Source organism: Chenopodium quinoa, unplaced genomic scaffold (assembly GCF_001683475.1).
Source record: "Chenopodium quinoa cultivar QQ74 unplaced genomic scaffold, ASM168347v1, whole genome shotgun sequence".
Classification (NCBI taxonomy): domain Eukaryota; kingdom Viridiplantae; phylum Streptophyta; class Magnoliopsida; order Caryophyllales; family Amaranthaceae; genus Chenopodium; species Chenopodium quinoa.
The window spans coordinates 1,287,463-1,306,529 of record NW_018745461.1 but is presented as its reverse complement, the minus strand read 5'-3'; the positions used below and the strand labels follow the sequence as shown (position 1 = coordinate 1,306,529).

At 33.9% G+C, this 19,067-nt stretch overlaps 2 protein-coding genes across 4 annotated transcripts; one reads left to right on the top strand and one right to left on the bottom strand.

Moving 5' to 3' along the window:
- The first annotated feature begins 1,739 nt into the window (after positions 1–1,739).
- LOC110714760 (omega-6 fatty acid desaturase, chloroplastic-like) lies at positions 1,740–6,878 on the top strand. 2 transcript variants are annotated; one of them, XM_021893305.1, is made up of 9 exons: positions 1,740–1,985; positions 3,915–4,189; positions 4,271–4,414; positions 4,533–4,684; positions 5,003–5,125; positions 5,221–5,398; positions 5,572–5,690; positions 5,782–5,896; positions 6,424–6,878. In XM_021893305.1, the coding sequence occupies exons 1-9, from the start codon at positions 1,898–1,900 to the stop codon at positions 6,583–6,585; spliced, it is 1,356 nt and encodes a 451-aa protein (XP_021748997.1). In that variant the 5' UTR covers positions 1,740–1,897; the 3' UTR covers positions 6,586–6,878. The 2 variants fall into 2 exon arrangements, with proteins under 2 accessions (XP_021748997.1, XP_021748998.1); XM_021893306.1 differs by having other exon boundaries at positions 1,743–1,985; positions 3,927–4,189.
- Positions 6,879–8,432: 1,554 nt separating this feature from the next.
- On the bottom strand, positions 8,433–14,098 carry LOC110714952. 2 transcript variants are annotated; one of them, XM_021893505.1, is made up of 6 exons: positions 13,882–14,060; positions 12,120–12,293; positions 11,153–11,648; positions 10,932–11,049; positions 10,626–10,725; positions 8,433–8,776 (listed from the first exon to the last, which is right to left on the bottom strand). In XM_021893505.1, exons 3-6 carry the CDS (start codon positions 11,220–11,222, stop codon positions 8,537–8,539), a joined length of 528 nt encoding a protein of 175 aa, XP_021749197.1. In that variant the 5' UTR covers positions 11,223–11,648; positions 12,120–12,293; positions 13,882–14,060; the 3' UTR covers positions 8,433–8,536. The 2 variants fall into 2 exon arrangements, 1 of the variants encoding a protein (XP_021749197.1); XR_002510179.1 differs by lacking the exons at positions 8,433–8,776; positions 10,626–10,725 and having other exon boundaries at positions 10,936–11,049; positions 13,882–14,098.
- Positions 14,099–19,067: the final 4,969 nt, after the last annotated feature.

The window sequence follows — 19,067 nt, the reverse complement described above, 5'->3', positions numbered from 1 at the left end:
CAAGGGCAAAAGTGACCCTAACGAAGGAAAAAAGTTATCCTAACTCGGTACAAAAGTGACTCTAATTAAAGTGAGCTCCCTCGAATAAAAATGTTTATATATGGTTGTTTGGGTATACATGGTCTTTGAATGCTTGTGCAAGTGTTTGATTTCGAGGCTATTAGCTCAAATGGTAGAGCAATGTGCAATAGTTGTACTACTTGTACATGATGTGAGTTCAAGTCCTACATAGCCATAAGCTAGATAACAATAACCTTATTGATTAAGGATAAAGTGACTCTTATCAAAGCAAAAGTGACCTTACTAGAGCGAAAAAAAGTGACCTTACTAGAGAAAAAAGGTGACCTTAACTGAGTAATGTCTTTAATCAAGGGCAAAGTGAATCTAATTAAAGTGAAGAAAAATTAAAATGACTTTAATATAGAGCAAAAGTGACTCAAATTATAGATTAAGTGACCCTAACCAAGTAAAAAAAAAAGTGACCCTTTCTCGAGTGAAAAAGTGACCTTACTTGAAAGAAAAAGTGACCCAAAATGAGTACAAAAGTGACTTTAATTAAGCTCAAAAGTTACCCTAACCAATAGGGCTATGCTCATAATTAGAAGTATTAACAATAAACAATGGTGACACACGAAATAAACATATAAACTAGTGTTAAGGATAGAGTTACCTACTCAAGGACAAAAGTAACTCTAATCAAGGGCAAAAGTGAATCTAATAAAGGATAAAGTGACTCCAAGGACAAAAGTATCCCTAATCAAGGGCAAAAATAACCCTAAAGAAGGACAAAAGTGACCCTAACTAAGTACAAGAGTGACTCTAATTAAAATGATAGCGTTATGCCCATTAGAAATTACGACGACCAATAGTACACAAACAAAGGTGATACACGACATAACCAACAATAAACAAGTGTAATGTAGTGTAGGCTATGTGGGGCTTGAACCCACACCATGTACGCTATTGTACATTGCTCTAACTGTTGAGCTAATAGCCTTGAAAAAAACAATGAATAAGTTTCTTTTCCCATAAGTTGCATTTGTTTACAATTTTACAAAAAGATTACAAAAGATTTTCCTTAAGAAAAAAGATAAGAAAAATTTACATAATTTATGACATATGTAGAGTTACATACTACTTTACCATTAATAAAATAAAGATTTTTTATAAAAGATTTTTTTTTTAATCATGTATGAAAAGCTTGCCAAGAAAGATATGAAAAAATATTTTAAGTGAATTGATTATTGAGAAAAAAAAATATGCAACATACATAAGAGAAAATGAATTATAGTGTACATAAAAGAAATCTATTTACGGGCTAAATACATGTTGTTAAGATTTTCATTTGGTTAAGAAGAAGAAAACGATATAAATTTGTTGGAGAAATATATTTAAATATACATACATGCATATACACTTTAAAATATCTATTTTGTTAATAATAGACTTTCATAATGAATTCATTTTACAAATTAATAATAACTTAGCCAGATTTAATTTTTTATAATTAAATATAATGTTAATTAAAAAATAGTTGTTGAAAGTTATTGTACATGTCACGTGACCTAACCTAGTAACACCTCTAAATTTAACCCCGCTTATTGTGTCATTTGTATGAGACGGGTCACACCACTATATTAAGTCCAACTCCAAAATCCAAATCTTCCTTTTATAAAGACAGCCAAATTGACATTCTTGTGGCTATAATTCAGAATTTGAGAACCACTCGAGTTGATGAAGTGCTACAACTTGGATTTGGATTGAGTGAGGGCCGCCACCAACCAAATAAAACAAAGTATTCACATTTTCCTCCTTTCGTTGTTCTCCCCTTCATCTCTCTTCTCACTCCTTAACATTTTAAGGTGAGAGAAGAGAGAATAACAGAGGAAGTATAACAATGGAGTCTGCAATTATTACTAGCAATCACATTTCTCTGGCATTATATATCTCCAGAAACCCCAGTTTATCGACTAAAAATGCTGCTGGTAACTCATTTCTTATCATTTTCTTTTTGGGTATTTTTGTTTTTTTGTTTGTTCTTGCTTATAATTTGCTGCATTGGAAGGAAGTTGTATATATGAATTGGGTTGTATTTGTATGGTGTATAAATATATGAATTTGTGATTCATTAAAGTTATGAACTTTGATGGTAGAATTTTGATTGTTGCTGTTTTGGAGTTAATTATAGTGATTACTTTTGATTTTAGAGTTGTTAATAATTATTATTGTGTGGTTGTAGAAATGATTGAAAACAAAATTTTCTGGTAATTGATAGATATGTAGAATTATGTTTCAACAAGAAATGTCATTTAGCTTCTTTGAGAGACCCTAAGTAAATGGGTCAACAATCTCAACATCTATGAAGAGAATGCAAGTAAAATGCCTAAAAAAAGTTTCCCTTTTAAGAAATCTAATAAAATCTAAAGTATGCCACTGAATTCGTCGTATAGGCCCGTGTCATATGATGGATGGTCAGGCATCCTTCTTGAATGGGAACAATTTGTTTAACTTTGTAAGGATAGCACATGAAAGGAACAATTTCTTGAATAGTTAGGTTCTTTGTTCATTCCATTGCTTGCAACCCTCATCACCACACTAAGCATAGTTTATGCTGTTATTAGACTTTTAATGATTATCCACCAGTTATATCTCTATCTAGAAATACATTGCCCCGTTAAGGTGTTGACTGTTTGTACAGTGCTTTAATGGCTTGGTCTTGAGTAATGGGTAATATGGAGGCTATTAGACAATTAGGTGCTATGTTACTTGGACTCGGATGAAGTGTCAAATTAGACACGAGTGTCCAAGTATCGGACTCGCCCATTTTCTTGAAAAAGTTTTGTTTTTAGTTAAAAATGAAGTGTCCAAGTGTCGGTGTCAGTGTGTCGACACGGGCACATGAGGTAAATGAAAGAGTCCAAGTAACATAGATTAGGTGTTAAATGCAAAGACCATTGAAATTATCACATTAGAAGACACCTGCTGCTGACAAGTTATATACTTCATCATCTTCATGTATGTTTTGGACTAAGAGAGTATATGATTTGGAACATGTTTTCATGTACTTATATTTCTCTCTTACTTTGAGAACAAAAGTTAAACCATTTTAATTTTGGGTATCATTAATTGAGTTTTATGTGTTTATGTTATGGTTAGTACAACCAGTTTTATAATCTTAGGCAAGGGTTATTGTGGATATGATTTCATCAAGTGAATTTCAGAATGCTGAGGGCAATTCTAGTTTAATATTCAGGAGGCACACCCATTGATATCTGTTATAAACGAATGTTGTTAATATCAAGTCACTTTTGTGAAAAGTAATAATAAAATATTGGCACTGTGTTCTGGACTCCGTTTTTTAATTTTTGATAATAAATGCTACAACGGTACCAAACTAACTTGGAAGTTAACGCCGTCTTCTAAAATTCTGAAATTGTGGTAGGAGGAGAGAGAAACCATTAAACGAAGGCTTGTAGAGAGAGATCGGGAAACCATAAACGAATTGAGACCATACCTCTGCTTCCCTCCATAGGTTCATCCTAGAAACACAAATAATTCACTAATTGATTGATGCATTCCATAACTCACATCATAATCAAGATAAAGAATGCCTATCAATATGATTGAAGCCACAATTTTAAAGATGCGCCCACATAACAATTCAAAAGCAACAACAATTAATGAACATTTGATAGGATTATTACATTAATAAAGTGCGATTCTGGGAAAGAGGTGACCCCGAATGTTAACCTTGCTCCAATTCTGGGAAAGGGTGGAGTCCAATATGAACCTTGCTCCGACGCTGGGCCCCTAGCACAGGAAACTCCAAGCTGCCTTGATGCATCTTGAGCTTTTTTATACATTGGTTGTGTCACATGCCTGTGGAGTAAAATTTTATTGATCCACGCTGCTAGCTTTATTGGCAGGTATATCTTGCATAAAATGGCAGAAACCATGCCTAAGAAAGTTAAGCCATGTGAGACTTAACCAACAATGGAAAGGTACGAGAAGAAAGCCAACCTTGGTGCAGGCTGTTGCTATCCCTGTTGCACCACCGTCAGAACTTCCCCCTACCAATAACACGGATCACCTCAAACAGCTAGCAGAGAGCTATGGTTTCCAGCAAATTGGTGAACCACTTCCTGATGATGTGACAATGAGGGACATAATTACCTCCCTTCCTAAGAAGGTAAAGCTTTTTTTTGCTTCTGAAGTTGAAATTAAAGTTTTAACATGTAGACTCATTCCAGGGAATCCAATTTCTGCTTAGGTGTTTGAGATAAATGACATGAAAGCATGGGGAACAGTTCTAATAAGTGTGACTTCGTATGCTTTGGGTATATTTATGATTGCTAAAGCCCCTTGGTACTTGCTTCCTCTTGCCTGGGCATGGACAGGCACTGCTATCACAGGGGTATGTTCCTTTTATTCAAGTTCAGTATAAATTATCTTTCCATCTATAAACTCCTACATTACTTTGCCAATTGTTTGCTTTTATGACTTTGAATCCCTTTTTTCTCTTTTGATTTCAGTTCTTTGTGATTGGACATGATTGTGCTCACAAATCCTTTTCAAAAAATAAGCTACTTGAAGATATTGTTGGGACTCTTGCATTTATGCCGCTTATATATCCTTATGAACCATGGCGCTTCAAGCATGATCAGCATCATGCCAAAACTAATATGTAAGCAGTCAACAGTAATCACTTAGCTTTGTATAGAGTTCCTCTAGAGTGTAGACCCCCCCCCCCCAACAATATAGTTTGCTGCACTTGTTCCTTTCCTAATAACTTGCATTATTTTCCGCTTCCTCTTACGATTTCCGTTGCTGATTCAATATTTATTAAATTATTGCATGTATGCTTTAAGAAAGCCTTACAATCTGATAATGTAGGCCAGCTTAATGCTTCAGCATAGAGCTTAGACAAGCATGATGCCACTTGAGACATTAGCTTCTCATGTTTCACAAAGGGATTGACAGCCCATTCGGCTCTTTTAACCAGGTTGCGTGAAGATACAGCCTGGCTTCCTATCATGAAAGAAGATATAGAGGAATCCCCTGCCTTGCGTAAAGCTCTAATTTTAGGTTATGGCCCCCTTCGAACTTGGATGTCAGTAGCTCACTGGTATGATGTTAAAAATTTAATCAACATCTGCAATCCAAAGATTATGTTCAAATTACGATAGTTAATTCAATATGTACGTCACTTCATGTGAGCAGGTTAAGGTTTCACTTTGATTTGAAGAAGTTCAGAAAGAGTGAAGTAAAGCGTGCCACAATAAGCATAGCTGCTGTTTCCGCATTTATGGTTATAGCTTGGCCCCTGATTATATATAAGACTGGAATAGTGGGATGGATCAAGTTCTGGCTAATGCCTTGGTTGGGCTACCATTTTTGGGTAACAGAGCTCTTTCTTTCTTTTTTATTTTTTTTTCTTACAACACAAAATTTTCGAGTGATGAGTATCATGTCTTTTGCATCTTTAAACTGTCTGGTAGTTGTTGGATCTTCTTGAAGTTCTTTTCCTTCACTTCTATGTGTGCTCATTGTTATTTCCTTCTTTGTTTATAGATGAGTACTTTCACAATAGTCCATCATACAGCGCCTCACATACCATTTAAGGATTCAAAGGAGTGGAATGCAGCACAGGCCCAGCTTAATGGAACTGTGCATTGTGACTATCCCCGTTGGTATTGTATTCTGTAACCCATCTTAGCATTGAAAACTATAGCTTGATCTTTCATAGTTTTAATCGCTAACATCTTCCATTTTTACATCCAGGATAGAGGTCTTGTGCCATGATATCAATGTGCATATTCCTCATCATATCTCTCCTAAAATTCCAAGCTACAATTTGCGAGCAGCTCATCAATCCCTAAATGAGAACTGGGGAAAGGTATGTTTTTTGTGTTGGATTTGTGTGATGGGAAGTCCTTGGTGATGATTAATTATTTTTTCTGCAGCTTGTGCAATGCAAATTTCCTTTGTTTTGTATTTTTTCATAGCCAGTTAGTAGTTACGAAGTATTTTTTTTTTAGAATTAATAGTTCAAACTTAGTTAATCATTACTTAGAGATTTAATAGCTTTGATGGTACTTCCGAAAGACAGTTGATTAATTTTCCATAAGAATATATGTCTCCATTTTGCTAATCATTCTCATTACTCATAAGCCACAATAATCCCATGCATTGTCTGAGTTTTATCAGGCTTGTTTATGCTTGGTTCCCCTTTCATCTAATACTGATGAATCAGGCTCTTCGATTTTCTTCGAGGGTCTTTACTCTTTGCTGCCTCTCTGGTTTTCTAGGAGTAAGATTGCCTACAATATACTTCGTATCGTTTTAAAGGCTAGCATAATTGTTTTTGGTTATCTTGGTTGTTATGGCTGTGGTAGTTAATGACATTTTCCGTGCTTATGGCAGTACCTAAATAAGGCTGTATGGAATTGGCGTTTGATGAAAACGATCATGACTACATGTCATATCTACAATAAAGAAGAAAACTATGTCTCCTTTGAGAAAGCTGTTCCTGAAGAATCACAGCCGATTTCATTTCTTAAAAGAGTGATGCCTGATTATGCATAATTCATTGGCACAAAATTGATTCTTGGTATGCTGGATAAAAGTATGCAGGAAAGTTGTTACTTTCAACTTGCCTATTGTGAACTGGTTGGGTGGCCAAAGCCCTCCATCATACCGTACTAGCAAGTGTAAACTAGCACGATAAATTTATCACGTCCATGGAAGGAACCTGGTTTCGCTCTGCAGACTGTAGCATTAGCTATACAGATTAGATATTTGTATGAATACTGAAAGTTTCTTAATGATTTTTCTCCTTTCAGAATATATTTATATATACATGGCAAAATTGGCCTCAACAACATGAACTTTTAACAAGGTGCAAGTAGCAGCATGAACTTTGACTAGTAGCTATAACAAATTAACAACACAAACATTTTTATTAGGTGCACAAAATATCATAAATAAAGCTTGATACCAAAAATTTTGACAAAGACATGGTATCTAATATTTTATTACTATAAAAAATCTTTTAGTATTGCGTGCCTCAATTTTTTTTATGGGGAAAAATTATTAAATGAGGTTTTGGAGGTCAATTTAATCAAATTTAAGATCAACTTTAGCATAAAAATTACAAAAAAAATCGATTTGCGTGTTTTCAGTATTTATCTTCTTCTGGGTCGCTATCACACGCTCAGCATTTAGAATAATAGAGGCAAGATCACTAGCTTTGTCAATGAAATAAAGAGCTGCCTACAATCAAAATCCTTCCTCTTAATTTAAACACAAGAAATCTACAACTTTCTCACAAATTTTGAGTACTTTAAGGTCAAGGCCCCTGAATGAAGATACACTTTAGGTTTGGAACTATTTCCAATGTACTTAATAAATGATTTTATACTTCCTTCACTTTTCTTACTTTTAGTGTTACCTAACGAACATTTAATTTTGAACACTTTAGGTTTACTGTTTGCAATAATAACAGATGCTGTGGATGTCAACATCTGTTATTATTATTAATATAGGTTGTATGATAAGTAATTTAGATTATATGTTTAAGCTTAATCTTGTCTATCTTATGTATTATATGCAGGACTTTAAGGTTTATACCACTATCCATCCTTATGATGATAGTGATCCTAGTTTTAGTGTTAGTATCAGCACAACACTGCTGTTTCTCTCCTCTGCTTCTAGTCCTTTGTTTTGGGTTGTTGTCCTTAGTGACTGTGCAGAGGTAGGCTTTTGTTGTAAACAACTCTTTGAGGCTATAAGCCTGTAATATATTTGCTTCGTGTTGTGTTAAAAAATAATTTTGGAGCAAAAGGAGTACTATGTAACTATGTGCTTATGTGCACACATAAACACAATTACAAAGCACTTGTGGGCACGTAAATGTCCATATGATGATACAAATGTACCACACAAGCAAATTCATAACCTTGTGATTTTGGAGTTGTTATCTTCACTTGAAATGAGGAGGTCTAATTTAATAAAGTCTAATCTGATTTGAATTAAATTTTAATTATTAGTATCTATCTCATGCTTAATTAATTTAACTGAACTTTAACCTCGTTTTTGTACTATCAAGGAAAAAAATTATCAAATTGAGTCTTATTAGATTTGTGTTCTTTTTTTTTTTTTTTTTTTTTTTTTTTTTTTTTTTTTTTTTTTACGGAGATTTGTGTTGTCTCATTAAGTATTTCTCAATAAAATAATTATGATATATCTATACTAATATATATTAAAAGGCGTTTCTAACAACGTCGTCGTGTCACGTAAGCTCCCCTCACTACGTTGATTTTCATTGCATGTCATGCACTCATAATAATTTAAAAAAAAGTTCTCCGCAAGATTTGTTGCATGAGACATTTGTTGCATCACAATTCACAAGAAACATACTCTACTACTCACAGTTCCAAGAATAAACGGATTAGAAAAACAAAAACAGTAATCACAAATCTAGGAGCATGCACAACAAAAATACTTCAACTTAGTGAGATTAACTAGCTTCGTCAGATTAACAAGCAGAAGATGACTCTATCTTAGCTTTCAAATACTTCAACTCCTTCTCAATTTCTGTCATTCGAACCATCAAAGCATGCATGTCTTGCCCTTTGAAAGTTTCCTTGCTAACTGGCATAGAATCATCCTTCTCCAAAGAAGGATAGTTGTCGGTGGTCAACATTAATTGGGCGATGCTAGAATCAGGCAAGTCCTTCAATGTCAGATTATAATCAACCATCCTTGAATCATTTATCTACACAATAAAATCAAGAATGTTATTCCAAACCGATGAAAATCACAAACAAAAGTATTTAAATGATTCAAAAGTCTCAATTTCATAACTCATGCAGGCTCCAAGATTCAACTATTTCACAGGGCAGAGGGGAGATTCCTTTAAAACAATTGACGAAACTCAAGCATATACCAACAGAATGGTTTCAACACAACATATCTGGTAGCCTGGTACCCCACAGTAATTCATTAAATACCATAGAGAGGGAGTGGATGGCAAATGATAAAGTGTATGAAGCATGAACTAAAAAAAACTGACTCCAAGGCAAAGAATTTGCATGGTTAGCTTTTGCAGGTATAAATTTCATATCTATTTTTAGAATTGCCCTCACTCTTCTTTTCTTGAAGCAAAAGTTGCCTCTAATTCGAGCTTTACGTGGAGGTCAATTTTGAGTGTGAAGGATGTGATTGAAAAAGGGGCAAGGAAGAGTGTTGGGTCGGAGAGCAGCATTCATATCCGGAACAATTTATGGGTACAAAAGCTACCTGATTTTCGTATTATGTCAGAGAGGGGAGTAGGAGAAAACATCCCAAATTTTGTCAATGAGCTATGGGATGATAAGAGATGGAATCTGGTCATGCTTAGTAAGCTGTTCAACCAGAGGGAAGTAGTCAATATTAGCAGCATTCCTATTCCACTTTTGATAAAGGGGATGCCTGGACATGCCATTATTCGAAGGATGAAAATTACAATGTAAAAAGTGCGTACAACTTGATGATTGAGGAGGAGAGGGGAAGAGCTTCTACTTCAGTAGGAAGGAGTGAGTTCAAGTGGAAGACTATTTGGCATGCTCATATTCTGCCAAAAGTGAATTTTTTTGTGTTGCATTGTGTTAAGGACAGCCTCCCTACTTGAAGTAATTTTGCTGCAAATGTGTGGGGAAGAGGATGAATCAGTTTTGCATATGCTGCTATTGTGCCCGACTGTAGGAGTGATTTGGAGATATTCGGAGCTAAGGTTGGATGTTAAGCTTGGATGGGATGGTGGGTTCAGAGAATGGTGTTCTGCTATGAAGGAAAAGATTAGCGAGGCTAGGTGGTGGCCGGTGGGATATGTTTTGGTGTTTGGCTTGGGGAGTTTGGCTGAGACAAAATGGATGGGTTTTTGAAGGTAAAAGGAAGCTGGAGTTGGAAGTCATTCACAAAGCTGCTAGCCTTGTTGGTGAGTATGCTGATGAATTAGAGAAGGCCGTGGTGAAGCAGCCTGTGATTCAGATGGGGTCAGTTTGGAAGTCCCCTGGAAATGGAGTGTATAAGCTCAATACTGATGCTGCTTTCTTCGATCAGCAGAAGCTTGGGAGTGGGGATATCTTGCGTGACAGTGTGTGAGATGTAGTACTGGCTTGCTGCAAGTGTGCTCAAGGTAACTTTGAGGTTGATGTGGGCGAAGCATTTGCAATGAGGCAGAGCTTCAAGGTTGCAATTGAAGCAGGATTCAGATATTTTGTGCTAGAAACGGACAACATCAAGCTATTTCATCATATGAAGAAGGGCATTACTCTTCCAAACGAGTTTGGCAAGTTGGTAAAGGATATTTAGAGGCTTTCGAGAGATTGTCAAAGGGTGTCTTTCTCTTTCATTAGGAGATCGGGTAATGAAGTATCACATTGTTTAGCTAAGTTAAGTTTCACTTTTAATGAGTTTCGAGTTTGGCTTGAAGAGTACCCTCTTGAAGTACTAGGGGTCATTTGTAACAATATTGCAAACTTGATGCCTTAATAAAATTTGTGCTTCCGGTTTGTGTAAAAAAAAAATTACCCTATATTTTGAGCTAAGCAATTATATAGCAATTAGTAAGGTTAAGAACATACCTTTTTCAAAGAACAAGAACACAATTTTTTTAATGCTTTGGAACACTCCTCGGGGTCCTCAAATTGGATGGAGACATTATTGTCATCAATATCAAGATTCCTTCAATAATAAATTAAGGGGAAAAAAAAATGTGTAAAACACCAAAAAAAAAAAAAAAAAAAAAAAGATAATCATTAATTTCAAGAATTTAGTGAATAAGCCAAGTGTGATTCATGTTAACACAAGAAATTCAACATAGGAAGGGGTACATTGGCAGCAAATAATGTATAAAATAAGAGAATATAAAGTCAAAATTGCTCAAATACCTGAGTCTCCCAAAAGTATGAAACAGAGCTCGAAGATTCTCCATTGAGTGATGGTCAGCAAACCACTCATAAGGCACACCCTTAAGAACAATAGTGGGTGGCTTCTCTTGAGACAAAACTGCAAGCAAGTAAGCACTGGTATTAAGTTCTTTGTGTAATAGGAAAATGAAATTAATTAAAGCAAAGCAAAGCAATCCAAAGTATTTAATTAAAAAAAGTACCTGACATCATTTCACTCAAATCGTCTTGCATTGCGACTGAAACTTTAAAAAGGGTCCCAAAATATTTCATTGGATAAACACCTAATTTCTCAACTAATTTTTTTTTTAAATTCTAAATATATCTCTTCCGAGTTTAATTTAGAACCTCGAAAATTAAAACTTCCTTCAGCAATAATTTCAAAGTCATCAATGAATTTGCGAGGAACTGAATAAGTAACATCAATGTCCTCATCTGACAAAGGTACATTTTTTGAAAAAAACTTAGATTCGCGAAAACCTGTGGCAACCATATCTTTCATAATCCATCCACTAGGAAAAAGATTGTTTACCCCCCCTGGGCAGCCAAAAGCAAACTTTAACTTGATCGTGGGAACCAGCATTAAATCACCTATCGTGATAATTCTTGCAAAATCCAAATATTTGGGGAATGCATTCTCAATTGCAAGAGCCTTATCATGATTTCCCTTAGGCAGCATAAAAGATGGAGATATATTACCTGCACTTAAAAACACCAAATATTAACAACAATATATTGAGCCAGAGTAAGTTTTGAGTGAAAGAAGGAAATCGCCAGTTATAAAAGAAAAAAAAGGTGAACTTTATGATCATTTGTCAAAGCGAAAACATCTATCAGCCATTTCAAAAATCAGGTATTCATGATCATTTGAACTGCAAGTACCAGCAACATGGATATGAGCTGTTGTGTTTATATTCAGACTTCAGTTCACAAGCATTCTCCTTTATAAAGCTAACTTGAATACCTCCCTCAATCTACACAACTATGACTTCCTAAACTTCATACGATTCTTCACAAATAAAGCAACGATGACATTAAAAAAGAAACTAACCAATCATAAACATCAATTTGCATTCACATACTTTACCATAAACAAGTAATATTATATCAAGAAAACCCCATAAACAAACCAGCAATAATACAACATATGCAAATAAAAGAGATCCTTACTTTGAGCTTTGTGTTCAATAGAGGCTTGTTCATCACCCAGCTGAATAACCTTCTCATTCTCATTTCCTACTATAACAAAACTTGATTCTATGTCATCTTCACTTCCTAATTTTTGAACAGTTGGAACCTTATCCTGATTTTCCTTGGGCAGCATATTGGGTCCAGATGAATTACCTGTAGACGGAAACTATTCAATAAAACTTGAAGCATGTATATATACACACACAAATTGAAGCAGAAAGAAAGCCACCGGCCAATCATTTCACCCACAAAGGGGAAACCTGAGAGTGGCTGCTATATGTGATCATAGCAGCAGTTGTGAAAGAAGAAAATTATGTGAACTTATGATCATTTGTCAAAGCGAAAACCATTATCAGCCATTTTAACAATCATGTACTAGTATTCAAGTTTATAAGTTATATAACTACAAGCATCAGAAACAAGGGATATGACAAAGCTATTGTATTTATATTCAATGCACAAGCATTCTCTCTTATAAAGCTAACTTGTATAGCCACCCTCAATCCACACAACTATATGACTTCCTAGATTCATAAGGTTCTTCTCAAATCAGCAATTATAGAACATATGCAAATATAAGCGATCATTAGTTTAAGCTTTGTGTTAATCAGAGGCCTGTTCATCAACCCAAATCACGAACTTTTAGATGAACCATTGTCATATGACTAATATGAGCATCAATATCACCAAAAGTAAAGGCCTGTAAAAAAACCTTTGGCATATTTGTTGACAACTAGACAAACATAATCTCCTCCGCTAACCTCTTCAACAAGTAATAAATTTTCTAACATCAAAACAAGAAGTATGTAACTTGATTACACGTAACCTCCAAGGACATTTACATTATTTTTCCTTTCTTATGCACCAACAACATATTTTTCTGGCTGCACTTCTTTGACTCGAAATGTTTGATTTTTGGTAATAGAGCTTAGTTTAATAGCATCTCATTAGCTTATAAAGTTATAAATCGCGCAATTTCCTTAATAAGAATCTCATTAGCTTCTCTTACATAATCGTTAACCTAGGGGTGCTAATCGGGCGAGTCGAGCCCGAACTATGGTCAGCTCGGCTCGTGATCGTTTGAATTTGTTCACGAACTTATTTATATACATGATTTTTTTATATGAAAAAAATTATAGAGCTTGTTCACGAACTTTTCGAGTCCAACTTGACATAACTCAGCTTGGCTCGTTAAGGTCTCGAGCCGAGACCAAACCTGAGTCGAGCCACCACGAATCAAGCTTTGACCGAATCGAGCTCGAATAGTTCATGAATAGCTCAGTCTCATTATCACCCCTAGATTAACCCTATTACCCTAATCACCATAACATAACATTACATCATCACCTAGCAAATATACCTCGGGGTTTAACGAGTTATAATCACCAAAACAAATTTGGAGAAATCACATCCAATAAATAATCGACAATATAATGACTACTAATGATCATTAGTGAGTATTCTTGTAAATAAATGATTACAACCCTACATTAGAAATTGTATATTCAAGAATCAAGATTGAGAATTTATTCTACCATAGAGTAACACAAAACTAAATTTTAAGAAAATACACATTCATAACTAAATGCAATAACATAGATGGGAAGATTTTCAGCAATCAAGTAAAGCATTCAATTAAAGATATTGATCGAATTAAAACCCATAAAAAAACCAAATTTTGATTTAATTTAGGAACATAATCACAGTATACAGGATGAATGATACAATTATCAAAGCTAACCTCACAATTAACGCTAGAAAGAGCGACGGCGTAGATGTTTACGACGGTAGAGTAGAGTACGTGTTCGCTGCACTATTTTTTTTTTCCCCTTTGTTATAGAGAAATACGGAGTTTTTTAAAAGTATTACGGAGTAAACGAAGAAGAACTCGATAACAGTTTAGGGCCTTTTCTCATTGAGTGAACTGAACTGAATATTTTATAAAAGAAGGAAATTAGGAGCTGAACTAGGGATGGCAATATTAAGTGGATATCCGCTAACCCGCTCCACCCGCTTAAAATAAATGGACAAAAACCCGAATTAAATGGATGAGAAGCAGGTGACGGATGAAGCGGGTGATAGATCGGATCGGATGTGGATAATATTTTTTTCACCCGCTAACCATCCACCCACCGTTTAACATATATTAAATTTTTAATCAAAGAATTTTACTAATAAAATATAAAATGTGCAAGAAAGTTACTTGTCTTTTTTTGTTGCAAATTAATTTTTCAAACAATATGTTGTTATTGTTTTTTTATTAATAAAATAAAAAAATTATTATATAAATAACCGAAAATAAAAATTTTTGTGTATTTTTTTTCATTTTAGTACTCATCCCTTTGTCATCCGCTCCACCCGTTTCATCCGCGGATGATGGACGGATGGATATGGATGATGTGTGAAGCGGATGACGGATGGATGTGGATGGAGCAATTAGGATAATGGATGGATGCGGGTGAAGCTCCACCCGATCCAAATCCGATCCATTGCCATCTCTAAGCTGAACTGAGCTGAACTGAACTGAATTTTAACGTATGAGAACAGGCCCTTACTGAATTTACACAGGATTCGCTCCTCGATTGGTAAAGGTTGATTTAGTTCACGTTATTTTTGCTTATCTAATATGATCATTATTTGAGAGCTTACGGTTTCATTGTTCTATTTTTCTTCCGATGAGAGTTCTTTTCACCCTTTTCTCACGATTCTATTTTGTTATCAGTCACCTAAGAAGCTAAGGAATAAGTTCTGATCAGAAAAATAAAAAGTTTAGGTTAAATGTATTAGAAAAAAAAAGGAACTTTAAAATGTGTCAATTAACATTGAAACACTGAACAAACGTTAACAAATGTACTACTCTCTTAATCTCAATGGCCAAGTAGGCCCAAGCTATTTCACACACGTTTTCAGCTTTCTTTGGGAAAACATTTTTTTTTTTCTAAGCCCAAACCCTTCGTTATTTGATTGGGCTTGGTAATTGTCAACTAGGAAATTCTCTTAAAAACACTTCTTTTTTTCCCCATTTTTTTTAAAGAAAAAAGTTATACATAGCCTTAAATAATACGAAATAATAAGCTAAATGAGAAAAAGTATTAATGAAATATATTTAATTTGCGTATGATTTTGTTATACATTTTAAAACTAATATCATATAAGGAAAGATGGTTACAAAAATTTTGGAGTATCAATGACAGAGTATTGATAAATAAAAAAGTACTAGAGGCAAAGTCTTAAAATCTTCATTTTTATTTGTTAAAATATAATTATTTAACCGCTACTCCGTGATACAATTTTATATATATATATTCATTGTAATACATAAAACAATTGTTTTTTTGGATTTGACGAATAAATAAAATAGCAGGGGTCATGACTCTATCATAGGGGCATTGGTTAAGATCTTTTGTTAAGTATGAGTTTGGGCTACATACGTCACCAGTAGAGAGAGCGCACGTCCACTTTATAAGTTTTAGAAGGTTTCATCCCAAAATCATATGACAATAGGAGGAGTAGCCTCTAGCCTTACAATGATCAACTCTCTCTTTTTTTCTCAATGTTAGACACTTACATGTGTTCGAAAATTTTACACTTCTAACATCTTCCCCAATTGGACTTATGAAGTATACATATATATATATACACTATTCGGTTCGGTTTTTTGGGAGGGTGGTTCGGTTTCGGGTGTCAAAAATAAAAAAAAATAAAAAATCGATTTTCGGTTCAGTTTCGGTTCGGGAAATTGTAAAACCGAACCAAACCGAATTATAAGCCCAATCCTACAAAACCCCTGGCCCAAAACTAAATACCCTAGGTATATAATGAAAAATAAGAAAACCCTAATCACTCTCAGCCTCCCTCTCTCTCTTTCCACCCTTTCTCTCTCCTTTCCTCTTCTCCTCTTTCCCGGATTTCGCCCAATTGCCCATTCTCTCTCCTCTTCTTCGCTTTCATTGTCTCATTCTCCTCTTTTCTTTTCGTTTTTCTTGTCTCTCCTCGCCACCATTAACGAAAACATCGAGCTTTTGATTAATAAATTCCGAATTCGCTTCACCATTAACGAACACCATCAACTATATTAAAGGTTTTGATTTCGAACACCATCAACTAAAGGTTTTTCATGTCAAATTCGACTATGAAACTCTATATCTAGAGTTTTCATGGTCGAATTTGACCATTAAAAACCCAAATTCGACGTTTTTTCGGTGGAATGTGAGGTTTGACCTCTTTTTCTTTCTTTTAATTTGGTTTGTGTTTTTTTTTCCTACTAATTTTTTTTCCAATTTTTTCTGATATTTCGATGATTTTTATTCCAATTTTTAGTTCAATGAAATTAGGGTTTTATCTTAAATTTTTCGAAATTATAGCAATTCGATATTATAGTAATTATGTCTAGGAATGTTTGCGGATCTGGGTTGTGTTTTAGTTTGGATTTTTTTGCAAAATTTGATGTTTATGATGTTTGATATGAAAATTTGGTGCGGTTCGGTTTTTTTTAAGAAAACCGAAATTTAGGTGGTTTGGTTCGGTTTCAAAGCTAAAGTGGTGCGGTGTGGTTTGCAAAATCAAGAAACCGAATTATGGTGGTTCGATTTCGGTTTGGGCTAAAAACCAAACCGAAAATCGAACTTTCACCCCTATGTATATGTATACACACATAATATAAATATATATATAAATATATATATATAACACTTAGAAAGTTGGAAGTTAGACTATCTTCAATGGTGAGACTCAATATTGAATATTGAAATAAAAAATGAGTTGTTTTTTATCTTTAATGGTAAGATCATACCCACTTCTCAATTTAGCAACTCATGTTGAATATAATTTTCCAATGGTGAAACTCTCTAAAATATACAAATGTCACTTTTAATTTATGGCCTATCAATTATTGTAAGATTAAAAAATAATAATAAAAAAAAGTAAAACTTAAATAAATTACAAAATATATAATTTATTAACAAGGGCACTTTTTGTCAAATGAGAATCAAAGTTGAGTATCTAAACTTAGCAACTTTCTTTTGGAGTTGCTAAGTTTAGATACCAACATAGCAAAAAATACTCTCTTTCTTTAAAATATTTACTTGAGTCTCACCATTAGAGAAGGTCTACAACTCATGTGAAAAATGGAGATATTTATAAGATTCTAATCACCAAAAGTCTTTGTTTGACGGTCTTGCCTTGTTGACTAGGAAATTGCATTAATTTGTCCAATGATCCAAAACTGAATCCAACCCTTCACTCTCACTCAATCGTATAATAGTAATGATTTTTCTCATCGAATTGACGATGATTTGATTCTTTTATTCCACCAATACAACTATAACAATTGTGTGATTTAACTTGTTAGAAATATTCCCCTTTCTAAATTGATTGTAATAATTTGATTTTTACAATGCTTTACATGTCTTTAGTATGGCCATTCACAAACATTATGTAAAACAATTGTTGTTATGTAAGCATGTTGTTATGTAAAATAATTGTTTTTATGTGAATTATTATTAGGACTATGGACCTGTTCACATTTACTTAATTTCAATTCAGCTTCAATCAGTTAAGTTCATTTCAGCTCCAATCAGTTCAGTTAAGTTCAGCTCCTAATTTTCCTCTCATAAAATATTCATTTCAGCTTAATTCAGTTCAGTTCAGCTTCAATCAGTTCAGTTCAACTCCAATCAGTTTAGTTTAGTTCAGCTTAGTTCAATAAATGTGAACATGCCCTATATTTAATTATAAAATTCAAACATCAAATTTTATATGTTTCATTTTTAACATAATCACATATATTAATTATCAAAGTCATGTATTGAAAAATAGTAAGTCATAGTGACTCTTTCATAAAGAGATTTTCATCCCCCCCCCCCCCCCACTTTCTTGTGTTTTCGTCTTTGATAGTCTAGGAGCCAAAATGCAAAATTCAATGTGATTGATCAATTTATATTCACACTATGATAAAAAGTAAATTTAATAAATTAATAATGTACACAACCCTAATAATAAGATTGATAATTGTGTTCACATTATTACTTGCCACTCCTCATACACAATGTAAAGTTAAAAATTTGCCTTCAACGCAGGCAATGCACACAATTGATTAAATGAAGATAGATAAGTCCATGAGATGCACCATAACATGTAGGGAAAGTCATAAATTGAGAAATTCTACGTGGCGGCCTCCAACTTTTACAAATTCTATAGTGTCAAAAAAAAAAAAACACATAATCTCTAGTGAACCCAAACTTTCATTAAACTCTATTTAGTGGCCAAATCTCACTTAGAATCGGTTAGGTTTTAAACCCATAGACACACCGTGAGACATTTGCATAACATGGACTTCGTCGTCGGACATTTGAGTCCTTCTAATAGAGTACCCTACTTTCCTACCATTATTATAAATAGCCCATACAAATTCTTCCATAACCTTTTTTTTGTGTGTTTTAATCTATTAAGGAAGATGGATTTTGGAGTTTTTTGAATGGAATTGAATAAATTGATGGCATTTTTATTTTTTTTTTTTGTATTTTTGATGATAAAAGGAGGAATAATAGCAATATAAGGATATAGTAGGGAGTTTATCTTATTTTTAGTTATAGAAATGAATTTAAGATTTGTGGTCATTTAAGATTTATATATTTGTTGATTGTAAAAGAAGGGGGAGGTATCAGGTTTGTACCAAGGATGTATAATTGAAGGTGCATTTATATCATTTTTTGTGTAGTTGGATGTTAATAATGAGAGGACCCTCCCCTTGAATTAAAGCTCATGTTAAAACTAAAAAGTTGGCCATACAATGTTTTCTTTTTCTTTCTTTCCTTAATTTTAATTCCCTTAATAGGGGCATATATAGAGTATGTAGACATGTAGTTGTAGATAGAAAGTGAAGGAAAATTATACTTGTACAATATTATTTGGGCACATAAATTAGCA

Bases quoted from the DNA above. Each gene is read 5' to 3' on its own strand.
- LOC110714760 (XM_021893305.1), top strand. From the start codon at position 1,898: ATGGAGTCTGCAATTATTACTAGCAATCACATTTCTCTGGCATTATAT. The intron at 1,986-3,914 runs GTAACTCATTTC...CCACGCTGCTAG, and splicing joins ATCGACTAAAAATGCTGCTG to CTTTATTGGCAGGTATATCT. The intron at 5,897-6,423 runs GTATGTTTTTTG...TGCTTATGGCAG, and splicing joins TAAATGAGAACTGGGGAAAG to TACCTAAATAAGGCTGTATG.
- LOC110714952 (XM_021893505.1), bottom strand. From the start codon at position 11,222: ATGAAATATTTTGGGACCCTTTTTAAAGTTTCAGTCGCAATGCAAGAC. The intron at 11,050-11,152 runs GTACTTTTTTTA...ACTTGCTTGCAG, and splicing joins TTTGAGTGAAATGATGTCAG to TTTTGTCTCAAGAGAAGCCA. The intron at 10,726-10,931 runs GTATTTGAGCAA...TTATTATTGAAG, and splicing joins CATACTTTTGGGAGACTCAG to GAATCTTGATATTGATGACA.